At 38.2% G+C, this 26803-nt stretch overlaps 1 protein-coding gene across 2 annotated transcripts; it reads left to right on the top strand.

The window, feature by feature from the left end:
* Positions 1–26782, top strand: EIF3M (eukaryotic translation initiation factor 3 subunit M). 2 transcript variants are annotated; one of them, XM_073347737.1, is made up of 11 exons: positions 2–110; positions 2286–2418; positions 5848–5986; positions 6919–7042; positions 7646–7740; positions 13980–14063; positions 17060–17159; positions 17768–17849; positions 25007–25150; positions 25945–26005; positions 26486–26782. In XM_073347737.1, the coding sequence occupies exons 1-11, from the start codon at positions 69–71 to the stop codon at positions 26604–26606; spliced, it is 1125 nt and encodes a 374-aa protein (XP_073203838.1). In that variant the 5' UTR covers positions 2–68; the 3' UTR covers positions 26607–26782. The 2 variants fall into 2 exon arrangements, with proteins under 2 accessions (XP_073203839.1, XP_073203838.1); XM_073347738.1 differs by lacking the exon at positions 25007–25150 and having other exon boundaries at positions 1–110.
* Positions 26783–26803: the final 21 nt, after the last annotated feature.

Genomic DNA, 26803 nt, shown 5'->3' with positions numbered 1-26803 from the left:
ACGCACCACCACCTTTCCGGTGAGGGTGGCGTGCTCTCTCCGGGCCAGGCAGGGGAGCCGTCGCGGCCATGAGCGTCCCGGCCTTCATCGATATTACCGAGGAGGACCAGGTTAGGGGACTGGGGAAGCCGCGCTGGGTGTCCGCGGTTTGGGCGGTGCAGCCGCCTCTCCTCCGCCTGGACCCGGCTCCCTCCTGGGGCCTCCCAGTGCCGGCTCCGGCCCGCACCGCGTGTCCGGCTGCTTCCCAGCGTCCCGGGGCGCCGCTTCCCTGACTCAGACCCACCGAGTGTCAAGCCGAGGGGCCCGGGGAGGGGGAGCCAGTAGCCGCCCGGCTGTCGGGTGGGGGCAGCGAGCCCGCGGCGCGCCCGGGCTGAGTGACCCGGCTCCCTGACGGTTAACGGCCGGGGGAGGGACGCTCGGGAAGCCACCAGAACCGGCCGCCCCTGTCGCTTGTGCTGCGCGCCCACGCCCGATCCCGTGCGTGCCTTGGGGGCTGGGCTGCCTCAGGCCTGTCCCGGGACGGGGGCGGGGTTGGAAAGCGTCAACTGATCTTCCTGCCGGTGTCCCCGTAATCGGCTGGTCAGTTCCAGAGAGAGAGAAGGTGGGTGAGGTGATATCCCTTATCCAACCAGCTTCTGTGGGTGAGAAAGACAAGCCCCGAAGAAGAGCTCTGTGTCGCTCTGAGAAAGCTTGTCCCTCTCGCCAACTGTAGTTGGTCCAATGAAAGATATTTCCGCACCCACCTTGTCCTTAATATCCTGGGACGAACGGGGCTACAATAACACTGCCCATGTGGTCAGTTTCAGTCCATCCTAGAATGGCCCTGATAGCTAGAAGCTGTAACTGATCCTCAGTGCGCTGAGCGTGGGGTCTGGTGGATTTTTCGTACAAAGCCTTTCTAAAGTCAGAATTAATACCAGAGCTATATAACTCTTTATCCCAGATGATCCTACAGCACTTTGTACATGTCATTTCACCTGTTACTGAAATCTCTCTTAAGAGGAAACAAGGCGGTGTTTTAACAGTGCTCAGCAATATGAAACTCTTGAGGACACAAAGCATATATATAGTATTGAATGGAAGGTTCAGTTTTATATCATTTTGCTGATATTTAATCTACAAATATTATAGGGTGTTACATTCTTTGTTAAGGACTAAACAATATTTGCAAGACAAACCTAAAACATTTCCTGAGACTAGAAAACAAATAAGTGAAGCACTGATGAACATGTTGTATACCATTTTCTTTAAATGAATACTGGACTATATTACCCTTGTGCCTGCTGGAGCTCTGTAGACTGTGGGAATAGGAAATTGCAAAAGTTCCATCAAAATGCTTGGGAGCTCCATGAGGCCCTTTAAAATAAACTTCGCTGAAAGTTAGAACACTAAATTTAATGCATTTCTTGTGTCTTTGATTAGTTTAAATATTAATTATTTCATGTAATATTGTCTCTTAATCCCCTGCTCCCAAATCCCATGCCTCTAACATCTTTTATTTCTCCCTTCCTCCTTCATTCCTCCCCTCGAGTCCCACTTTGAGGAGAGAAAAAAAGAAAGTTAACTCAGATATCCGACATTACTTATTCTTTCAACCTTCTTGGTATTAAAATTGCCATTATGGTGTGCGCTGGCTCGTGTTTCTGAGCTTTTGCTCACTTTCTGAAGGCTTTTGAAAAAATATTTAAGTTCTGCAAAATAAACAAACATTGAAAATACTCTTAAACCACAGAGACTAGAAATTTGTGGCATGAACGTCTAGTAACAGGTCTTCAAACATTGAATCCAAAATCTCTTGTGGGGTTCTGAAATGTACTTTTCAGTTATTTCTTAAGTAATACCATGTTTATTTAATTTTGATCCTTGACATAAATTCTTTTGAAAACATTTTTATCTTTGTATTGCACTAGCACCTAAAAGTCACAATCAGATCAGGACCCTGTGGTGCTAGTCGCTGTACAAACGTATGACTTCAAAGAGCTTATACTCTTGTCATTTAGTAAAGTGTTGGATTGTAAAGTTAAGGTATAGGCCTTGTCACCAGGGAGGAGGTATGTTCTCAGATTGTTAGCTACTTTGAGGTAAAATCCTAGAGAAGGCAAGACATTTGTAGTTTTCACACAAGACTATGAGGGAACCAGCTAACTGTCTTGCTTTTTACTAGGATTTTACCTCAAGTTAGCTAATCTGAGTTAAAAGCACACCTTTTCATTCAAGTGAAGACCGCCAATAAGATGTTGCTAGTAGTATGTACATTTGTATTAGTTTCTTTATTTCTTTAAAAGGCTGCAGAACTTCGAGCTTATCTGAAATCTAAAGGAGCTGAGATCTCCGAAGAGAACTCTGAAGGTGGACTTCACAGTGACTTGGCTCAGATTATTGAAGTCTGTGATGTATGTCTAAAGGAGGATGATAAAGGTTTGTGTCTTTGAAAGTCTTGGTATGGATAGTCTTGATTAGCATATTCAGGAACTTTATGATGACTGAGCTTGTGAGTCACCTTAAGTTACATAGAGCACTTGCACGGCAGAGAGACCAATAGAGAGAGTACTCATAGGAAGGTCATTATGCATTAAGTAGGATTTTCAGAAGTGTTCAGTGTCGCGCCCATCTGAAATCAGTGGTAAAACGCCTGTTGAATTAAATGGGAACAGAACTAGGCCAGTGCTGGGAGTTTTTGAAAATCCCACCCTAAATTTTTAAAGGGACCAGCCTATACAAGAACATTAATTTTTGTCAGTAATAGAAGAATCCCAGCTGGGAACTTTGAAACTGCTATGTACTGAGGTTATTCACCTACAGTGAAAGTGATATGATACCATACTCACCCTGTCCTTGGCTGGTGTAAATTCACAAATAGACTTAGAGGCCATGTAAGGCAGTGTTTAGTCTCTGCGGCACATGGTGTAGTGGTCTGTGGGAGTTAAGCCATTCTTTGCCTCCTCTCTTTGAATCTGCATAATGCAGACACAAAAGAAGACAAAATAAATCATTTGCACAGACACCCTCTCAGATAACTGTTGGCAAGGTTTGGAAACCTGTTCCATGGCCTTCACTACATAAAGACTCATACATGAACAGACTGTATTCAGTAGAAGTGTCAACATTATTACAGTACAACAGGCTCTTGTTAACCCACAAAAGGGCAGAATTTCCCACAGTGGTGAAGAAATGTGTTTCCTTCAGTGTGGTAGTTCAAACAAGGCAAAATGTGTCTGTATTCAGTCCTGTCTCTTGATGACATGCAGTTCCTTTTGAAGAAATGGGAAATATAGTTTGGACCCGTATATAAATCCATGGTAAGCCCACATCTTGAATACTGCGTACAGATGTGGTCACCTCATCTCAAAAAGGATATACTGGCATTAGAAAAGGTTCAGAAAAGGGCAGCTAAAATGATTAGTTTCAGAGTAGCAGCCGGGTTAGTTTGTATTCGCAAAAAGAAAAAGAGTACTTGTGGCACTTTAGAGACTAACAGATTTATTTGATGCATCCGATGAAGTGAGCTGTAGCTCACGAAAGCTTATGCTCAAATAAATTTGTTAGTCTCTAAGGTGCCACAAATACTCCTTTTCTTAAAATGATTAGGGGTTTGGAATGGGTCCCATAAGAGGAGAGACTAAAGAGGCTAGAACTTTTCAGCTTGGAAAAGAGGAGACTAAGGGGGGATATGATAGAGGTATATAAAATCATGAGTGGTGTGGAGAAAGTGAATAAGGAAAAGTTATTGTTCCCATAATATAAGAACGAGAGGCCACCAAATGAAATTAATGGGTAGCAGGTTTAAAACAAATGAACGGAAGTTCCTCTTCACTCAGCACAAGTCAGCCTGCAGAACTCCTTGCCTGAGGAGGTTGTGAAGGCTAGGACTATACCAGGGTTTAAAAGAGAACTGGATAAATTCATGGAGGTTAAGTCCATTAATGGCTATTAGCCAGGATGGGTAAGGAATGGTGTCCCTAGCTTCTGTTTGTCCGAGGGTGGAGATGGATGGCAGGAAAGAGATCACTGGATCATTACCTGTTAGGTTCACTCCCTCTGGGACACCTGGCGTTGGCCACTGTCAGTAGACAGGATACTGTGCTGGATAGACCATTCTTATGTTCTTATGACTGTGTCTGAGATGGGTGATTAATCATGTACAAAACCAATTTCCATTTAAAAAATAAGTGGTGAAATAAGATTTGTTGCTGGTTAAGAGCAGGGAGAGCCATTCAAGTAAGTAGCAGCATAACTTTAAGAAGAATGAGGAAATTTGATGCAAGTAACTGTTAACGTTGAGGGTAAACTAAATCAGTTAACCCTGCCCTAGAAATGTAACGTTGTCTTCTGAGACCTTTCGACAGGATGCAGTACTAATTGCAATAAATGTTAAGTGTACTATGACTCTTACCTGAGTTTCTGTGCATCCTATATTCTAAATTATTCTTTGTATATGGCTATATCTTTTAGGTGTGACAAAATCGATAGCTGATATGCCTGTCTTATTTGAAAGGGTGAGGATTCATTTAGGGATGAATATTTATGAATATTGATCATTTAGCATCTTGCAGCAGACAAATGCACGTAAAATATATGGATAGACCCCATAATTCTATAGCCAGAATGACCATACTTTTTTAAACTGAAGTAGCCTTATTTGGAGAAGATTGTATTCATAATAGTCTGCCATGCTTGTCATGGGGAAGCTAATATTTTTTTTTACATTGCTTTTTGGGGTGTACAGTTAATCCCAGAAGATAAATATTGGGAACGCTCATCTCCATTTTGGCAGTCTAGTAAGTCTGGTGAATTGGAATATTATAGTGATCTTTTTATTGGACATCAGGGTATTTGAGATTAAAAATAGTTTGCGCAAGGACTGGGCGAACCAGGGGATTTACTACTCCGGTGTAGATAGTGATGGAAAGTTGTTGCAAACTCTTGGCTGCTCAGAAACCAAGGTGCTCTTGGGTCTGTGTTGTCATGAGCAGGTGTCCATAGCACAAACTGCAGCTATGGCTGCCGTTAATTGGCACCCTTGTTGGCAGTCTCAATGAGAATCATATTCTTTGTAGGTTCTTGTACAGCTCTTATCACTATTATTTGAGTGCCTTCCAGTTGTGCATTAAGCAATGTAATAAACATTTGTCACATGTAGTTAATTTTCCTCTTATCTTCTCCCGGGGGAGGGGGGGAGTGAAGGGGGGATTGTGTTTGCAGTGTAGTGTTTTGGTACGTTTTTAAAATATATATGGACATGTCACTGTATGTTTGTTAGAGCAGACAAGTCAAAGTGCACCTTGCACTTGCAGAGGAAATGAGCTTTATTGATGGTCCTTAGTTTCTGTGGGAGTTCGTTCTACGGTCTGGGACTGACTCCTGAAAAAGCTTTGTCTTTGGCAGATCAGCTTTACTCTTGTGATAAAGCACCATTGTGCCTGAGGTACAGAGTTGTTGATCATAGTCCTCATTCTTAAATTTTAGGCAATCTTTTAGATGTGCTGAACCCAAGCCATTGAGTGTTTTGAAGATAGGGATGGAGATCTTTTAATTTACATTGGCTTCCCATAAAATATCGAGATTGATGTCATGGAGACCAAATTCTCTTTCCACCCTAGAAGTGGAAAATAAATAGGGTTGAGATACGCTGGCAGGGGATTGCAGGTTAAACTGAGCTGCTGTCACACACATTATATTTGTCCAGTTTAATAACTGATTTTGTAAAAAGCCTATGAGGCTGGAATTGCCCTTTTCCAGTATGTCATGGGGAGACAAAATAAGCATTAGTGGCAGGAGCATTTCTAGCACTGATGAAGTAATTGTTGCCTGTAGCGTTAAGTTGATGCATGTTTTGTTTATGTATAGATGTTGAAAGTGTAATGAACAGTGTAGTATCTCTGCTTCTTATCCTGGAACCTGACAAACAAGAAGCTTTAATTGAAAGCCTGTGTGAGAAGTTGGTAAAATTTCGGGAAGGCGAGCGTCCATCTCTGAGGCTGCAGCTGTAAGTATCCCTTAGGGATCAGGGGAACTAAAATATTTTATAAAATATCCTTCCTTTCAGGAGGAGGGATAGTTGTGTGTGTGTGTTTTGGTTTGTTTTTTGTTTTTAAGTACAGGCCTAGGAATTGAAAACTGGCTTCTATTGAATCTTTGTACATGTGTGACCCTTGCATTTTTGTCACCTTTTTGCCTCTTTTCCCCCATTTGTGGGGATACCTACCTACCTCACTGGGATGTTCTGAGGCTAAATTTATTAATGTTTTTAGAGTGCGTTGAGATCTTCTGATGGAAGGTGCTATAAAACAGTAAGCCATTGTCATCTCTGTCCTAGCACTGAGATGATGGTGGTTAAAGCCCTGTGCTGATACAAAATTTATATCCGTGGCTATCCGCGGAGCTGCAGGGCTATAGCAACAACTAGCAAGAATAGCAGGCTCACTGGCAGCTGTCCCTGGTTACATCAGTATGCGCAAGCAACTCGCATATTCCTGGACTGCTGTGTGGAAGGGACTCTTGTCTGGTAGCATGCAAGCCGCTTGCACACACTAGTGCGACCAGGGACAGCTGCCAGTGAGCCTGGTGTCTGGCTCAATGGATGGGGCTGGGGACGGCCCAGCTGCCCGGGCTGGGTGCTGGCTCCTACAAGTGGTGGCCCAACCTGCTGCTGCTTTTGCTGCTGCAGTTCTTGACCCAGTTGCTGGCCATGGCCGCGCTGGTCTCGCTCGTTGTTGCTAGAGCCCATCAGCTCCGCGGATATCTGCTTTATATCCGTGGATATAAATTTTGTATCCACACAGGGCTCTAATGGTGGTTAGACAGATTTACATTTTATATACTAGTACACATGTCAGTGGACACATTGGTGTCTGCACATATTCACCTCATTAATTGCCAAACCTGCTAGGGTTAATTGATTTGTTCTTTGTGGTTTAGGCTGAGCAATCTCTTCCACGGTATGGATAAGAATACTCCTGTGAGATATACAGTCTACTGCAGCCTTATTAAAGTGGCCTCAGCATGTGGTGCCATTCAGTACATTCCAACTGAACTAGATCAGGTAATTGATGTGGTGTCACTAGTTATTTTCTATATTAACTGTATGCAGGTAGTCAGAGGTAATACATAGTGGCTATCACAATTAAAAATTATCAAGCTCAATTGGAATAAAAACCAAATTTTTCACTGTGGTTTTTGACCTTTTAAAAGAAGTTTTTGTCCCTATAATCGAAGTCAAACTGCTCTTCATAGCAAACTAGAAAGTAAACATCTCTCCCTGATGTTAAACACATCAGATCTGTCTGAGCTTTGTTTGAATATGCAGGGTGTGGGAAAAGTGCTGTAACCAGCTTTGGGACACTAGTTTGATGTCCCTCACTATGGAGGCAGAGATCTGTAAGCCCACTCTCCTCCTTTAGGAAGAGGGTGTGAGGTACTGATTTCTGGCCCTCCAGTGGTGCACTTTCCTGATTTTTGGACTGCGGAGTGAATACCCAGAAGAGCCAGACAGGGATCTCTGGGAAAGATCCTTTCCGTCATTCTTTTTCCTCTTCAGGAGAGCCTGGGTCATGTTTAAGTGGGCAGTGTTTGTAGTTCTAACGTTAACAGTCAGATTACTCTTCAGAAAACGTTTGCAACACTTTTTTAATTGTTTTCTATGAAGGTTCGAAAGTGGATTTCTGACTGGAATCTCAGCACAGAGAAAAAACATACTCTTCTGAGACTGCTGTATGATGCATTGGTGGACTGCAAGAAGAGGTATGTTGAGTTAAATAAGAGACTAGAGAATTTCAGTAGTTTTAAATTAGTATATAGTGTAAGATTTGGGGGGGAAATTGTTTTTCATTACACTATTCTTTACTGTAAATCTTTTAAATCTCATCGAATACATCTGGACGTACTTTTATTACGTCTTAAACTAGTATTTAAGAGCTCTTTTAAGTTAAACCGTTTTTTCTTAGAAGATACTAAAGTTAATGGGTTGATTGAAAGCTATAAACTTACAAAAGTAAAACTTTTGCTTTCCTTCTCGAAATGATAGCATTATGCCAAGTTTATTGTTTAATTGAGCTTTGATGTTTTAAAATGTGTGTAGTGCCATCTCTATTGTTCAGTTGGTTGGGGGAGTGTCTATTAATCAAAGTTATCACAATCAGTCTGCTGTTATAAACATTACCTTCGAGACAAAGCTTTGCACTAGACATGGGAATTAATGTTAATATAATACCTACTGAATTGTTTTAAAAAATCATTGGGGATCATTATAGGAGTCTGATCTAATGAAGTAGGCTGACCAAAATAATTTGACATTTTATGTAATTCTGTACAGTCTACCTGCAAATTAATTTGTGTTAATAAATTGACAGCAGCTCTTGTTTGTACACGTCAGCATAACTCTTTACATTTACTGATAAGAAAGGATAAACAAGAGACACAAACCTTGCCTTCACAAAAGTAAACTTTTTTTCATTCAGATTTAAATAAAGAATTGTTACACAACAGTTTCAGGATTTTTGGTATGTTTTTAACACTCATTTCCTTTATGTAGATGGACAGCCCCCTCTTTATCTTTGTGGACAAGCAGGCATCTTATTTTACTAGGCTTATTATCACAGCACCTGAGAGTATTATGCACACACTTTCGGTATCCCTCTCCTTCGCTTACTTAAAAAGGACTTGAGGTTATTAAAATATTTGTAATTAAAGGTTTGAGGTTTTGGTCAGTTTTTTGGGAGGACAGCGTGATTGTGATGGTTTTTGCTACATGCCCTGCTGCAAGAAGAGGGCAAAAAATATTGTATTTAAATGAATCTTCGAGAGGAATGATTTTCAGTTTGTATAAACTGCTAGATTTCACATATGACAACCAGGGATCAACTACTCATGGGTTCCACTGGTCATGGATGTTGGGAAACTGCTATGTTGGCTGTCATTCAGGGGATCCTGCCCTAAATTGGGGTAAGGCTCCCAAGAGTGGCTAATCTGGTATCAGGGATGATTTACAGTGATATTGTGGTGTAAAATTGCCTTCAATGTAGCCAAGGATCTGAGCCGTAATCTTCATTCAACTTCTTATTCATTCAGCCATTTTCACTAGAATACTTTTTCAAGGATGAGACTATATAACAGTTCTCAGGTGGCCAAAATAATACTTACACATTCTTTGAGAGGTTAACCAAAGACCTTGTATGTAATGAAGAGTCTGGGCTTTATGTTTGGAAAGTACTGAGTTAATATACATTTCTACTCTGTAAAAACTGCTTATGCCAATGGAATTATAGAGCCCTATGTTTTTCTAAAGCAAAACGATAATTAGCTGACTGCAAACATTACAAATGTTATTAAAAATTAGCCAAGATATAAAGGATCATCCATTTAAGTCATCTAATTAAAAGAAAAGCTATTTGCAATCGAACTAGCTTGCTTTTCCATTATCATTTTCAAATTCCACCTGTAGATCTTTGAATTGAAGAGGAAGTTAACAAATTGGCTCCAATTGTCTTTTAAACAGTTAACTGTTTTCTAACTTGGCTAGTTATCAAATCTGTATATGAATTAATTTTCTTTAAATTGTCTTGGTTTTGGTAATGTATTCCACTTTACCACCAAAATCGTAAAAAATATCTGCACTATAGAGTTAAGCATTAAAATATCTTTCACAAACTCCTGCATGCATGGCACTACCATCTGGGTCAGTGCAGAGTTTGCAATCAATAGGGCAATTTTTCAGAGCACCTTATTCTTCTTAGGGGAAAGAAAATAAAGAGTGACCTTTGACCTAGATCATTCTCCTGGATCAATGGGCAGGCACTATCTGCAATACTCTGAGAAACTCAAAGCAGCATTCCAGCCTTAGCATTCAGGAATGTTGCTAGACCCAGCAGTATGAGAAGATAAATGGGAATGGAAAAATTAAGTGATAAAGTCATACTTCAATTACTTTGTCTGTTTTTAATCAAAGGAAATGGAGAAATAATTATTTAGAAGAATTGAAGTTTTTAACTTTCTGATGTCTCACCAGCTGTTGTAAGATGGATTGATATGTATAGCTAATGGATCTTCCATAGTGTATGACCATAGAGTGTACAGTTCCAGTAACTTCTGAAGGCTACTTTAAATATAGATGTTAAACATGCACACTTCTATCCCACAGTAATAAGTGAGACTCCTGCTACTTTCTGGTGGAAGTTTCCTATTTCTAGTGTTCAAGAATCATCGGGCGTCCTTGGAGTAAGAAAATAATATTAATTTTTCCACGGTGAACTGAGGAAAATTGGAAGATGGCAGGGGTTGCCTTATTGCTGAGATCTTTATTGGTAGCTGAATTTTGTTGGGGAGATGGTTTTTTCCCCCCTGCTCTTTGTGCCTCTTCCTGCAGAGATTCTCCAGTGGAGCTCTGTGCCTTAGCTGCTGCTGCACCTAGCGCTTACCCAGCTGTAGCAGAGTGAAACTGCTTGGCATAGCAGACTCTCCTCTCTTCCAGTCTTCTGGTGCTCCCAAGGAAGCACTCAGCAAAGATCTTGCAAGATCATTAGTTGTATCCTCCCACGGAATTTTTAAAATGTAGAGTGACTTGTGATTACCAAATCTTGTTTAAACCCCCCCTATATACTCTGTTCCCCTTCTCACCTCTGTTATTCCTGGTTTCAGCCACCTCCTTCCCATTGACTTTTTGTCTAATTATGCATCTAGATTGGCCAGTGCAGCTGAAAGTATTTGCCTGGGTCATCTTTCCAGAAGAATATCAAAAATACAAGTGTGCACAACACAGGAGATGTACAGCATTGTAGAGAGCTTTTGTAAAATGTTGACATGTATGTTGCCACGTTCAGCACCCAAATTTATATCCACGGTCCAAAATTGAACTGAATTAAATAGGGCAGAAATGTCTGCTGTACTTGTTCTATGGGAACGTAAAAGATTGGAGGGGAGGGAGTTTAATTTCTTGAAATTCTTAATTTTACATTTTCTGGAAGTACAAGTGAAAAATCTTTTGTTTTCTAAAAAGTGAGCGGCAAATATTTTCTCTAAAATGAGCTAAATGCCCTATAGCAAGGATAAGAGCAAGGCTCTATTGTTCCACAGCAAGCTGGTCCTAAATTCTGCAGCAGATCAGATCAATTCAAAATAGAGCTCTATGTTAAATATGAAAATATTACAACCAGAACAGTATTCTTCGTGAGTTTTAATTTTAGTTTAGTTTCTAATTTTTTCACTTTCAAAGTGCTGCAGAATTGAAAATAATTTATCGGTGGAAATCTTGGCAGGTGGGTGGAAAATGGCGCTTTTGGCAGCTGGGAAGTTGTAGGAGGCAGTTTGAGATAAGCACACTAGCTGGATGTATCTACTAAAATGATCAGCAATTAAATAGTTAACATTGTTGCCATTTGAGGCCTTGTTTTTGTTGCTAAAATAGATGCATGTATAGGGCTGACCTCAGCAAGTTTGCCTGATGTTAAAACTAAAGTATCTAGTCTTCATTGTGTAACTTGGGCTCTCTCAGGTGCTTTAGTAAAAACGTATGTTTTTTAGCAGTGAAGGCAAGGCCTAAATTTTCATAACTAGGTTTTATAGCTAGCAGCTTTCTGAGATGCGTGGGGCAGTTCATGCCTCTCGGCCATTATTTCAGGTTGTCTACATACAGTAAACCTCATCTTAAATTGATTCATTGTGTCTTCACTAGGTGTTTGTTTATGCTGGTTCACTGCGTTGATGTACCTTTGCCAGTGCAAAAATCTCTAATGTAGGCACTGCCTTAGGGCTAGTCTACATGCAAACAGGTAGTATGTTGGCCATAACAACTTAAACCACTTGTCTTCCAAAGTGACAATTTTCAATGCATGAAAATGCCTAGATAAGCTTTTAATTTATACCTTTTGTTAATTTGGTGCAAGTTTGTATGTAGACTAGCCCTTATGCAGACAGCACTTCATCAGTTGATTTTCCAAAGGTGAGCCACCTGTATTCACAACCAAAAAGGGCTAGAATCTTAATTTAAAAAAAAAAAAAAAAAGTAAGCTTTGATCATGGAATAAAATTCTGCAGCAATAGCAGTTCTGTGGCAAATTCCGCTGGGTATACAACACCTTGGGCAAAAGAGGTGTTCTCCCATTTCATCCATCGCCAGATTGAATCAGCTATCTCTTGCTTCTCATCATGCCAGAATTCTGTGAGAGCTTGAAGCCTCTTCTTATAGAGGATCCTAATAAGTGGCAGCTTTGCAAGGTGTCTTCTTGAATATTATTTTCCTTAATAATAACATAACGCAAAAAAGAGGAGTGCTATAAAAATACAAAAACACTTCTCACCTGAGCCCCCTGTGGGCTAGGCATATGTGGATGGTATCACAACACTGCCCGGGGTGATTACAATTCATCACTCAGTTTCTGCCCTTTCTGACTTGTTCAGAGTTCATGGTTAAAGGTAACTAGTTATATGCTGACTATACTGCTAAACCTTGCAATCTGAGGCTTTCCATTAATAAAAATCTGCAGATATTCTAATGTGTTCTTAAATGAAACAAGTAGATTTATCACAGAAGGAAATCCACAGTGCCTGGAATTGCTCTAAAGGAAATGTTCAGATTTTCATGTTACAAAAATACTCTGAGACTCTGAAGGTTAGAATAATCAGTTTGAGCTTCTTACTAACAGGCAAAATAGAGCAGATTGATAAGGGATCCCCAGTGTTATGTGTAGAGGGAAGGAAGGGAGAAGGAATCTTTTTCATGAATGTATTAGACACTTTTCAGAAAAGTGCATGAATTAGTATCCTCCTTACTGAGATTTGGTTCCAAATGTAGATTAGCCCCTTCAAAGCAAGTAGTAAGATAGTTTCAGGAGAGAGTTGTTAGTGATTTCATGGGTAGAAATCACAAAATTGGTTAAATTCTGTTATTGGTAATGTCCTCCAGGTCTCAGTGACTCATTCAGAAGGTTTGCGTCATTAAAGAAAAGGTCAAACCTTCTGTCCATGTGGAAAACCGCTTCTCTTATTTTATAGTGTAGTTATACCTTCTGAAAGGTGACTATAGAAATGGTATTATATCTGTCTATGCTGAAGCTTTCGTGAAACCTCCAGCAGTTGGTGGCTTCGCTACAGCTAGCAGTGGTGAAATCACCAGCATATACATCAGTCACTGGTGTGTTTACTACTCCATCATCTAATTAGGAACTGGTCTGCACTAGCATTTCCATTTTTTGATAGTGCTGGTAGGATGTTGTTTAAAAAAAAACAACAAAAAAAACCCCACCAAAACCTTCAGTGTAGACAAGACCACAGCTTTTCATCTCAAGTTTTATTCAGTTTACTAGTAAAGATTTTTTCTAAAGGTAAGCCTGGCAAACCAAAGCTGAGTTCTATCTGACTTCCACATCATGACCAATAATAAAAATTCTGCAATTGGAACTTAATTGTGTGAATGTGAGTGAGAGAACAATCTGGCTCACCCTCAGCTTTATTTGCTTTGCTAGATTTACAGGAGCAAAAAGTAGTAAAAACTTAATTTTGACACTAAAGTCAGTAGATGTCATTCTGAATGCTCACAGAACAGATCTGTTAAGTAAGAAGGTGCTGCTTTTACATAGTCACTTTTCTGACCATAAATGCTCTTTAAATATGCCATCTTGCATTTTGAAGTAAACTGTGCAGTACTACTTATTCTGCAGTGATTAGATCCAGATGTGTGTAAAAAGAGTGTTCTAGTGAATCACGTGAAGCGGTTCCCAGCTAGGAAAGCTTTCCATAACTAGCAGGTAATTTATCAGTTTAAGAGAATGAAATGAAGGGTGAAGATAAACATTTTGTAAAACCACAATTGAATGAATACATTTGGCTAATTTGTCCTCTTCACTGCAATTAATATTGATCACATCCTTTTAAATACAATTTCAGGTGAACTATAACTTCATAATGGCGTTATTTAAATATTTGAGTAGCTTGTAATTATTTTTCAGCATTCCAGAGGTAACACTTTTTTCTCTCCCCTCCCCCCATAGTGACACTGCAGCCAAAATAATGGTGGAACTGTTGGGAAGTTACACAGAGGATAATGCTTCCCAGGCTAGAGTTGATGCTCACAGGTAATATGAAACTCTTGGATTTCCTTGAAGGTCACTTGTAATGCAGTATTTGTATGGTTATGTGCTTAGTGCCCCAAATAATGAGAGCATTGAAAAGTCAGTTGCACAACTGACTTTTAAATGCCAAAGCTTTGTTAAACCCCACAGAGCATGTTCAGCTGATTCCTTTGCGAGTCTTCCTACCTTTCAATATTCTATTGGTCTCAAACCGCACGGGATTGCGCTAGCTTGTTGCTGGAGGGTTAGAGGTCAGGAAGTACTTGTCGGCAGCAGAGGGAACAGCATGTTTTTGTGAAGGATGAAATACTCTTTTAAAATTATCTACTTCTTATAAAAGGCCATTTTTCTGAGCTTTCACCACTCCCCAGAGGGTATGCTGGGAGGTCTCATGGAGTGCAAGACACCATTCCATGGCTTTGGATAACACAGAAAGAAGGTTATAAAGGTTATATTCAAAATATTGTGAAAAGTGTCATCCTTGCTATTGAGTTCATTCAGTGTAGTGTCTTATTGTTATGGGATACTCTTAAGAAGTACCTGCTGGTCACCTTCATTGCTCTCGCTGAGTAAATTACCATACATTGATTCTTATGCAATAAATTGAGGAAGTTAATTTTTTGTAGCGGATGCTGTAGTTCAATTTTGTTCATAAATCGATTTAATCCTAACATCTTCTGGAGATTGTGAGCAAATAGGGTCATACCATGCCCATTTTTCTGTGAGTACCCATAGATTTAAACATTTTGGTCACACATACATCAAAGCTAACAAAAACTTTTGATATATGTGATAACCTTATTACATTTGGGGAATGTAGCATTCCCTCAGATCTACTTAGTAAAGTTATTTAAATTCAGAATATTAACAGGAGCAGCTACATGGATCACCACACTATGGATCACTAGAAAATCCTTCACCTAGAATGTGATTAAAGGAGATGTGTAGCTAATCACAGCTCACAATCCTGAAACCAATTTGAGATGCAGAGGACATAGATCTCCAGGATCTCAGTCCAGTGCCTTAAACATAAGCAATCCTCTTTTCTCTTGCAGCTATCTGTTTCATTCTGTGCACAGGATGCTGTAGAACAAACAGCATGTGATCGTGTAATTAAAGACTTATTGTAGCACATGTGAGAGGGCTGAATTCTTGCAACAATTCTAACTCTTGAGTGCTTGACTTTTCAACTTTAATGTTTTTCAAAAGTAGCATTTTTATGTAATTTCCCCCTCTCTTAAAAAGCAAACTTTTAAAAAAGAAGTACGTCATCTGTTATCTTATTTGTAAAATGGGTGAATGTTGTCTGACTGCCTCCTAAATTAGAGATGAGAGGCCTTGCTCAGCAATAATGGTTGCAAAGTGCATAGAATTAATAACTACCAGTGGGAGAACCAGAACTAACTCATGGTCTCCTCCTGGTTTCCAGCCCAACCCATCTTGGTCTCTTCCTTCCAAAATGCTCAATGCGGGGGTTAGGAGCATGCTCAGTTTAGTTAGCATGTTTGGAGATTTTAGCACTAACAAGCTCTACTGAGCATGTGCAAATTGTGATTTTTTTTTCAGAGTCTTAAGTCTGCCAGATCTGTGTTAGTTTTCACAGGAAGAGTAGAAATGCACCTCTCTGACCATAAGATTCTCCCCTGCCATGTTTCAAGTTCTTGTTCCGAAGAATGGAAATATAGAGTTTTTCAGCAAAACAGCTGGGTTGGGGGGATAACGTTGTCAAAACTATCTGTTTTTCTTAATCTTGTTCTCTAAAATGGCTGAACTGTTTTCACTGAAATAGCGGGGCAGGGGAGGGATTCAGTCTGAGGAAGAGACCTGGCATGGGAATTTTCAGCCAATATGATTAAAGTTTGGCAAAATTAGAGCATCTGAAAATAAGTTTTCATAATAGAGAGTGTTAGGCAATCTTAACTATAGTCATTGATACCGGATCTGCTTATATTACTGAATTAACATTTGTATACTTACTAGCACCAAATACCCATATCTATGTACAAAAAACATACCCTAAAGACCAAACTATCATATCAAATACTTGTTTCTGCTTGTGTATTATAGTCTCGTGGCCAAGTACTTTTGTTCTTACCTGTTAGCAGTGTTGAGAAGAGAGGGGTGGCCTTGAGGTTAAGGCATTCAGATCTAGGATCAGTCCTGCCCTATCACAGACTTCCTGGGTGACCTTGGGCAAGTCACTTAATTTTTTCATGCCTCCCTTCTCTATCTGTAAAGTGAGATAATCCTAATACTTCTATGCTTCCACTTGTTTTATTTGTCTTGTTTTTTCAAACTCTGAGCTTTTCCAGGCGTGGTCTGTCTTTTACAGTAAATGAAAAGTGCCTGATGCAATGGGATCACAATCTCGGTTGGGACTTCTAAGCCCTAGTGTAATGCTAATATTATCCTAAAACTTGGTTGGTTACTTGTAAATATAATTACTAAACATGCAGTTCAACAAAAAGTGTTTTTTCAGGAGTTATAGAAACTTTATAGGACTGTTTAAAGTTTTTAGCTGCAACTAATAAATTATGGATCTTAATATGTTTAAGCTTCTTGGTGTTTGTTCTGCTTTGTGTCACATGTCTGAGTCTAATCCATCTTCACAAAGTGACTTGGTTCTATGAAGCTTATAGGTGATATTAAAGATAATTTACCCATATATAATAATTTAAGTTACGTAAGGGAATAAAAACCAAGTCCATAGCTAAAGCACAGGATAGGAAGATTTGATCTGGTTCCTTTTTTATGCTCTGACATAGATTTTCTTTATGATGTTGGACAAATCACTGTGACTTTGTTTTCCCCTTCTTTAAAATGGGGTTAAAAATACTTCCATATTCACAATGGTGATGCGAGCCTATTGTTTTTGAATAATTTGGTAAGCATTTTGAGATTCACTAGAAAGCACTGTGGAAGCGCACAATAAATATTCTAATTTAATTGGCAGTGCATTTATTTATTGTAGCCCATGTGTACTTTCCTTCCCTAATTAGATGTATTGTCCGAGCACTGAAGGACCCAAATACCTTTCTCTTTGACCATCTTCTTGCCTTAAAACCAGTGAAATTTTTGGAAGGAGAACTTATCCATGATGTAAGTAACTTTGTTTTTCAGAAAAGTTGTTTTGACATCTCCTGAGTGGGTTTTTTTTTCTTTGTTGATTTAATCTGTTTTGAAGTTGACTTACTTCAGCTGCATCCTATGCAGGAACAACAACCATTGGACTGCAAGAGATGCTTGAGCAAGGGGTTAATTAAAAAATGTGTTTGCGATTTGTTTTCTTAGACTAATTGTAAGAAAAGGGTACAAATCTAATTTAAGATGATGAATATGATCTTCACAGATAATCACTAAAGCAAGTGCACTTTGGGTAAGGAAATCTTGTCACTAAGATCCAGATTTTGCCATCAGATACATAGGTAGGCTTTGGGAAAACAAGCTCAAGACAAATTGTCCATTTTGAAGTTAGTGGGAGTGGTCATTATCTAGAGGCAGATGTTGGCCCTAAATGGTTAACTTCATTCTTTTTTTTTTCTGATGCCATTTGCATTTTGTAAGTACATTCAGAGAGATTCATTAAACTGCACCTGACCTTTTCATGTGCCTTCAGGGCAAATGCTCGTGAGGTACCTGTTCCGTTTGATTGTAATGACATTTAGTTAAACTGTTTTTATATTTGAGGTTTTCCTTCTTTTCTTTAGCTTTTGACCATTTTTGTAAGTGCTAAATTAGCATCCTATGTCAAGTTTTATCAGAACAACAAAGACTTCATTGACTCACTTGGTAAGTTTTAAATTATTACATTTCTGACTTTCTAGTACTCTTCCCATGGCTTTGGATGTGGACCTGTCAACGGCCTTCCCTGCTCAGTTGGTTCAAAGCTTAATCTTTTTTTAATTTTATTTTAAAAGTTGCCTGGCATCCCCTATTATGCTCAGTGCCTGTGCATTGACAACTGATGTGGAATTATAAATTGTGGCACGCTTCCATGTCCTGCCTATGCCCTACATTACAGCTTACTGGTTTATGTGTATAGAGAGTATAGTGATGTCCGCAAAGAGGCAGATGACTACTGAACCTAACAGGTACTAGGTTTTAATTATAGATATTTAGAAACTTTTTCTCAGTCACTTGGAGGTACATTTAATTGTGGCTTTTTCTTAGCTAGAATGAGTTAATATTACCTGTCTCCTTTCCTTATCCAGGTTTAAAGTTTGGGGCCTTTGCCACAAGTTCTTTATTCATTGAGGTTAAGACCTCTTAGCTAGCCATCCATCTTTGGACAAGACTACAGTTTGTCTTGAGCTCGTACATTCCTTTCTCTAACAGCAAATACTGTGTTTGTCAACTTCATGTATGAGCAATCCCATGTCAGACATCTTAATATGTTTTCCTGGTACTTGCTTTAATACATTTTTGTATATAGAAAGACAAGTGCCTGTAGATTTCTTTTATCTCTTATTCAGGTACTGTGTTTCATAGGTAGTGGTAATTGTAAGGGAGTCGTTAAAAAACCTGTTGGTAACACTTCAGTGTTGTACAAGAATTTGAAATTTGTGACATTCTAAACCAGGAGTAATCAATAGGCAGGCTGTGCCCCAAATCCAGACCACCAGATGCTTTTGAATGGACCCCGAAATCTTTTTATTTACTTATTATCATCATTTTTGATTTTTTATTTTCTTTGGAGTCTGGACCTTGACTATACCTTGACCAAGAAATTTGGACCTTGACAAAAAATAATTGACTACCTCTGCTCTAAACATTTGTTTACATACGATAGTGCTAAGCTGAATCAAAGCAAACTAAAATTTATGAAGTATCACTGTAATAATTAAATACCTGAATAGGGGGTCAGAAATTTGACTTGTTGCTGAGCATAAATAACGAATTGCCTGGTGTCTTTCAGAGGAGGAAAACTTATATTAGTTTTTTGATGGTCAAGTAGAGTCTTAGTATGATTTAAATGGATAGTTATCTCAATAATGACTATGAAGCTTCAAAGCAGTGTCATTTTTTCATATTCAGCTCAGGAACAGATGTTTTCAAGCAAACCAGTCGGTCTTGAGAATATAAATGGTTATGGAGAGAGCCAGATACATAAAAGGTTGTTTAAATTTGACATTTAAATCCACTTAATTTTTTTTATCGGTTTCAGAGTAACAGCCGTGTTAGTCTGTATCCGCAAAAAGAACAGGAGTACTAGTGGCACCTTAGAGACTAACCAATTTATTTGAGCATAAGCTTTCGTGAGCTACAGCTCACTTCATCCGATCCACGCATCAAAGCATACACTGTGTTCCACTCCCTTATAGTAGAAGATACATTGGGCTGAAATATTAGGATTCCAGTTTCTTACATGAGAATACTCATATTATATAAATGAGTACAAATGTAGGCAGGCACCCAAACAAATTAAAATGAAACAAATTTTAAAATCATAAACCAAATAGATTTTTTCACCACACAACTAATCTGTGGTACTCACTGCCACAAGAATGTGTCAAGTATTAGACATTTATCCACAAGAACATCTACAGTTTTAATAATAAATTCAAAGGGAAATGTAATCCCCATGTTGCGGGACATAAAACAGCTACCTGGGGTTAGGAATAAGCTACTTCATGGGCATGTTGCTGCGTAATTGTTGATTTTTTTTGGAGGGTTTACACCTTCTTCTGAAGCAGTTCATGCTGGTCATTGATGGAGATATGGTGCCAGATGAGATGCATCAATAACCTAATTGAGTATAGTAATTCCTGTATTCCATTTTTTAATGCATTGTGGCTTGTGGTTGGGTAATAAAGGGCTGACAGCTTCTGTTAAGAACGCATTTTAAAAATGGGTTAAAGAGCACAAAGAATTATTGCAGAAAGAAAAGGAGGACTTGTGGCACCTTAGAGACTAACCAATTTATTTGAGCATGAGCTTTCGTGAGCTAAGGTGCCACAAGTCCTTCTTTTCTTTTTGCGAATACAGACTAACACGGTTGTTACTCTGAAAAGAATTATTGAGTAGAGCTAACTCTTCTCTCGCTGCACTCTTCTGAATAGTTATACATTTACAAAATAATCCCACAGTTTTTACTGCATTACATTAGTGCACATGTAACTTCTCCCAATAACCTGGCAATGTCAGTTACACAATAATTACAATGAATAACAGCGGGGGGGCAGGGGAGAAGGTTACTGTGACACGTTACACATTTTATATTGTGGTAGTTGGACAATTAACTTGTCATAAGTTGTATGTCATAAGACTGAATGAGAGAGAGTTCTCTTACAGGCATCAGAAATTGAGCTTTAAAAGGATACATTTGTCCAGAAATCCAAAACAGTTAGGATAACAAACTATAAATTCACATTTGAGGTGCTGGAGTGAAGCCCTCATCTTGGCAAGACACCCCTGGAATGTGGTGCTTTTTGGGAACATGGGATACCGTAAGAAAATTCACCAGCTTATGCTGAACAGTGCTTTAGATGCATAATTTCAAAAAATGCATTAACTTTTAAATAATTTGATACAAAAGCATTTTTTCATATGCAGAACCAAAATTGTTTAGATTTAAATTTTAAATCACTGAGCACATCTTTTGTGTTTTCTCCAGTAAAACAATGCAAAACTTTTTATAAGACTTGATCTACTGTGACATTTAGGGTATCATCCAGACCAGTAGGGGATCCTCTGACCTCCTGCCTTATAACTATGGTTGCCTTAGTACAATGCTGTTATGGCTCAGAGCCTTGGTACCAGGGCTCAGTCTATAAGCATAAAGGTTTCATCCTGGCTTCTGAAGAGTGCTCTGTGTACAGAATTTTTAAAAATGCATTAATTTTTAAATAATTTGATACCAAAGCATTTTTTCATATACACATCTGAAATTGTTTAGATTTTTCAATCACTGAGCAGATCTTGTGTGTTCTGTATTTATGAACCCTGCAACACTTTTGATTCAGATAATAGTACAGCTTTGGTCTGTCCTAAAGTTTGGCCTGTATAACTGTTTTGATTAGGGAAGGTGATCTTTTTTTAACCAAAATAGTTATATCAGTAAAAGTCCTAATGCGGACACAATGTTACCTGAAAGGTGCATTATATACCGCTTCAGTTATAGCTATATCAGCTGGTATAAAGTACCTTTATAGTGGTAGAGCTGCAGCCACTTTAGGGAAGTGTACTGCTTTAACTATACTGGTATAGCAACTTTCTAGAGTAAACAAGCCTTAAGAGCGCATGTAGGGTTCGAAGTGACAGTGAGTTAGGGCTCAATGTTTCAGTCAGAGTTGGCCTCTCATCTTGTTTAAATCCAAGATGGCAAATAATTTAGTAGGCGTATTCCAGAATAAGGGTGCCTTTTCTGATTCAGTTTAATAGGAACAAGGCATTCTTATTCCAAAATAAGTGTCACACAAGGAGTTATATTCAGAAATAGCCATAAGAGTTTGAATTCACACAACACCTTACTCCAAATTAACTTTCAAGAGTAGACAGTCTCTTAGTCCCCATTTTCTAGATTCAGAGCTCACCAAGCTTTGGTGTGATTGACCCTTGTTCAGCTGACAAGATTCTGGTTTGTTGTGCAGGTCAGAATTAGGGAGTATTAACAAAACTGTGCGAGGAACCTTATATCGTATCTACCCACACCATACCTGGAAGAATCTATTGGTCCTGTACTTCCATGAGCACTTCATTATTCATAGCTCAAAAAAGAGGATTCCTCTGCCTTTACTTCTAAACTTCTATTGCTTAAATGATTTAACTCTACCACCTAGCAGTATAACAAGGGTGAAGTACAATAATATATAGAGATGCAAATGTTTGTGCATTGCTGATGCATTCGGCTTTGGCAAACCACATTCTGTCCCAGTTAATTTGTTTCATCACATGAAGCCATGCAATGGAATGTTAATGTCAGCACCCTCTTTATTTACACACTGTGGAAAAAAAGGAGTAGTAATTAACACTTTGACACTCCCCCATTGATGTGTAATTGACTGTTTCAAAGGAGCACTGGTTCATAAGCTATTGCATGCAGTAAAATTACGTTTTCTATATTGCAGCTTTTTAGGACAGGGGTCAGTGACAATGCAGAAATTGCTCAATGATGCAGATTTTTTTATTACTACATTAAGGTTTTGACATATTGGTAATGAATAAATGTTTCCATAAAAAATATTTTTTTTATAACTTTGATTTTGAAATGACACTTAAATGAAGACAGTACTGGTATTCAAGAAAAATGTTATAGTTTTGTAAAACAAAACATAGTTTAGTGCAACGTAACATGGGCATCGTTTGGTTTAATGGATTGTAGTATGTCTGAGAATAATTTTACTGAAAACTGTAAGGCACTGGTACTTTGTATTAAAATATAAAAGTATGACTAGAACCATCAATATGCACTTCCATTTTATGGACAAGAGAGAGCCTGCTGTTTGATGGCGCCACTTTGTGTATTGTAGATAGAGTAAAGCACAGCTACTGTTTGCATGAGTGTATTTGAAACATCAGAAAAGCATACAAATGACTATAGAGCTGTCTTAGTGCAAAAGAGACCGTTTGTAATACATTAAACTATTTTCATATATTTGAACCTCCATAAATAAGTTGCTTGTCTGTTCCTAGAAATAATTGCTGAAAATGCACTTTTGCTGATTTTTGAAATATACAATAAATGCTTTGCATCTGTTGTGTGTTATGGTCACCCACCAATATGGTCAGTACTATTCTTGCTTCCTTTCCTATATACAGGTTTAATCAGTAAATACCTTAAATCTGAAAATGTAGATATTTTCAGTATATTTAACATATGCTAATTCTTGTAAAACTTACAGTTTTCTAACTGAACATTATTTTTAAATGGTAAAAAGGTAATCTGTGTCCAATTTTAAGAGCTTTCTCACTTCCTGGTGTTTGTTTGAACTGTCAGAAAATTATGTAAGGAATCTCTTCATGTCTTGGCCAGGACTCGACACACACATAAAAGTAGTTTTGAATTACAATGCTAGCTACATTTTCTGGTCACATTTAATCTAAACCTTTTAAAAATCGTTCCGGGGATAGAAAAGATACAGAAATCTCTCAGGAAGATTTGGCTATAGTTTTATAAATAGCTTCATTTTAAACTTATTTTCCTGAATTTTTTTTAATTAGCTGTTTCCTCTTGATAGGCATGATGCTTTGAAACTATAAATATTAGTGTGAATAACAGAGTAAAATGAATTATAAGTAGTAAGTTTTGGCATCTAATAGAGTACTTGCTTCCGTTTTACTCTTGTTTTGGATTCAGTACGAATTAAAAATGAAATTAGTCTGTAAAAGCTGTTCAATAAAGGCTCCTACAGGTGGCATCAGTTTGTTACAATTTGTTGTTTTATTAATGCTGACAACTTAGGCCAATAGTAGCATTATCTTGTGTCAACTGAATCGCCCTAACATGTCCACGTCTAATCTGGTGTTATCAACAACCTTTCTTGCACCAAAAAGTTAATCAGCATCTCATTTGCATTTGTTAATTAGGGTTAATGTGCACTAATTGATTTTTTTGATGGTTGTAGATTTCCATTACACCCAGTTAGCTATAGTTGCTGGTGGCTCTCATTCATTCATTTGAGTTATGATGATCACATTTTTGTTGAATCTGTGCCAGATAGGGAGCCTGCATCATAATTATTGCTAATTAACACAACATGATGTCCTGTAATAATGTGCTTCCCTGATCTTTTATTGGCATACAGATGTTATAAATTTCAAACTTAAATATTTACTGAGCAGTGTGAATATCTATATTACACTGGATTAAAGTGACTAAAGTTAATTTTAATTAAACTTTATGCAGATTCTAGAATTTAGCTCCAAAAACTTGATTGGCTGAATCAGAATATCCAGATAAGGTGTGACAGTTGGGGAAGGGCCATATATAAGCCTTGCTTGAGGAAGGAAGGCTGGTTTAGTTCTTAAGGCTTGGTCTGGGATTCATGAGATCCTGGTTCAGTTCCCTGCTCTGCCAGACTTTGTGTGAAGGACCTTAGAAAGTCATGTAATCTCTGTGCCTGTGTCCCCATCCATAAGATGAGCACAGTAGCATTTTCCTACATCACAGGAGTGTTGTAAAAATAATACACTGACGACTGACGCCTCCTGTGCTATGGTGGTGAGGGCTATATAAGTACCAATATAGGTATGTTTCCATTTCCTTTACTATTTTTTCATTTCTGCATGTCTGGGAATATATTGCCACTAGGTGTCCTGTGTTGTTGTTGTTTGAAGTTTGAGAGGAGTCCCCTGTTAAGGCTAATATACTTTCTCAACAGGATATATTTCTCTTTAAAAAAATAAATAAAAATCTGAAGTTGCCTTCAAGGAGCCACCTTCCGTTTTAGTCTTAGCCACAGGGTATGTGAATCCTGGAAGAGGACCAAGGGGGATGAGAGTTCAGGATATTGTAGCAGTGGGAGGGGGCTTGGGCACCATTAGGGTCATTTGGGCATCCCTGTTCCACTGCGTTTCTCTTCTGTCTGGTGATGCACTTTGAACTAATTTTGTCTACCCCCCATCCTCTGACATTCTGCCCCCGTATTGGGAAACACTGCTGTAACTGATTTGGAATATCTAAATTCTGTTACATTTCAAGGAGATGTGAGCTGACTGTACACTAGTTGATCAAGACCCAAGATTTTGCTGTTTTTCTGCATTTTTCTGCACTTTCAGTGCCAATAACTGGGTCCAGAAGAACCTAAGAGCAAATTGGGTGTCTTTGTAAAGCACAAGGTAGATGCAGGAATGTTGATAAAGCCAGATAGGGAACATTTACTCAAATGATGTAAAGTGAATTTGAAATTATTCTGAGGCATATGTAGTAGAAAGAACGTGGAAAATAGTTAAACTTGTTTATCAAATTATAATTCATACCCATAAACTATTAACGCTCTGTTGTGCAGGCTTGTTGCATGAGCAGAATATGGCAAAAATGAGATTACTTACTTTTATGGGAATGGCAGTGGAAAACAAAGAAATCTCATTTGACACAATGCAGCAGGAACTTCAGATTGGAGCAGATGATGTAGAAGCATTTGTCATTGATGGTAAGAAGAGTTAGCGTGCTTATATTTTACACATTTTTTTCATGGGGACTATTTGTTTTTATTCTTAAACTAATTCCTTGTTTTGAGGATTTTTAGAACAGATGTGATTTGGGTCTTACATGAGTGGCAGTTGTTTAACACACAGAAGCTGGATAAATACACCATTCTTATAATACAGATACTTAGTTATCTTTAAGAGAACATTACATGCAGTTTGCCAAATTCCGTACACCGCTCTATGGAATATTATAACTTAAGCAATGAAAAGGTACTGCTTGTTTACATGTAGACTTGTCTGTCAAGCCACATGTGGTTTAAGCGCTCCCCCACCCTCCCATTTGTATTTCTAAATTTATGTAAAAATTCATGTATGAAACATCATATTTAAAGACTTAGCCAACTGTTGACTTTTGAGAAGTGTTTTCTTTTCAGTGACAGGAATTGTATTTCAAATAATCCTTTATAGAACTAATAAATTGTTTGCAGGTTTAATTTGTCATCTGTTTTTGCTTGCTGTCATTAAAACAGGATGTGTTTGTAGGGGAGAACAGTTCATAAAAACTGTACAGGATATTGCTTTAATAGATTGGCACCAAACCATAGGAATTCATGGATGACCTTGCTACGTCACTTTGCTTTTCTGCCTACCAGGTTGTTGTTTCGCTGTTGGCTGTAACATCCAGCAAGTTATTACTTGTATATATTTACATGAATTTGAGTTTAAAGATGCTTATACTATTTTATGTCCTTGCTATCTCTTGAAAGTATCACTCAAATCGTTTTACTGTTTTCAGCTGTAAAGACAAAGATGGTGAACTGCAAAATTGATCAGACACAGAGAAAAGTAGTTGTCAGGTAAGACTTAATTCTTTGCCGCATTTTGTAGAACAATTTAGTGTGTTCTAATTATTTCATTTAATATAGCTGTTTAATATTTTAACTAGAAGCAAGGTATTGTTCCTATCAGTTGCCTGTAGTTAAATAGTTGCTATTTATCATAATTTTATTAAAGCTCAGTTTGAATGTGATTAGCTTATTTAATAGGAGAGTCCTATTTTCCAGCACATTTCATTTAATGACCTAACAGTGGCAAGAATACTAATGACTTTTGCAGCTTTAAATACTTGGGGAAGGCTACGGCGTGGGTGTGGTGAAGCCTTTTATACAGAGACTAAAAATAGATGTTTCCATATTCAATTTGGAATTGGAGGATTAGATTTACCTTATTTCTAGCTAGAAATGTACACAAGTAAAACAGATGTATTCTAGAAGAGCATTGCATAGCAAAAATGCTGTGTCTTAATCCCTTTTTTCAATTTTGTTTTACTTCTACAGTAACAGCACACATCGGACTTTTGGAAAGCAGCAGTGGCAACAATTGTATGACACACTTAACTCCTGGAAACAAAATTTGAATCAAGTGAAAAACAGTCTCCTCAGTCTTTCTGATACCTGAATGTTGCGTTGTTTTTGTTTGCCTCAGAGCAGATTCCAAAACCATAGTAAAAACATTCAAAACTTCATTTTGACAACTTCAAAGTTTTTTTGTCTCCAAAATATGTGTAATTGGTTTTAAGAAATTAAAGACTCAACCATGAGCTACAAAAGCAATAAAAGTAAAATGGGAAAACACCTTGAGTTTATTAATGCATT

Source organism: Lepidochelys kempii, chromosome 6 (genome assembly GCF_965140265.1).
Source record: "Lepidochelys kempii isolate rLepKem1 chromosome 6, rLepKem1.hap2, whole genome shotgun sequence".
NCBI lineage: Eukaryota > Metazoa > Chordata > Testudines > Cheloniidae > Lepidochelys > Lepidochelys kempii.
This window is presented reverse-complemented; position numbering and strand designations above follow the sequence as displayed.

Coding starts and splice junctions, on each gene's coding strand:
- EIF3M (XM_073347737.1), top strand. CDS start 69: ATGAGCGTCCCGGCCTTCATCGATATTACCGAGGAGGACCAG. Junction 14,064..17,059: donor GCTAGAGTTGATGCTCACAG/GTAATATGAAAC, acceptor TTCCCTAATTAG/ATGTATTGTCCGAGCACTGA. Junction 26,006..26,485: donor CAGAGAAAAGTAGTTGTCAG/GTAAGACTTAAT, acceptor TTACTTCTACAG/TAACAGCACACATCGGACTT.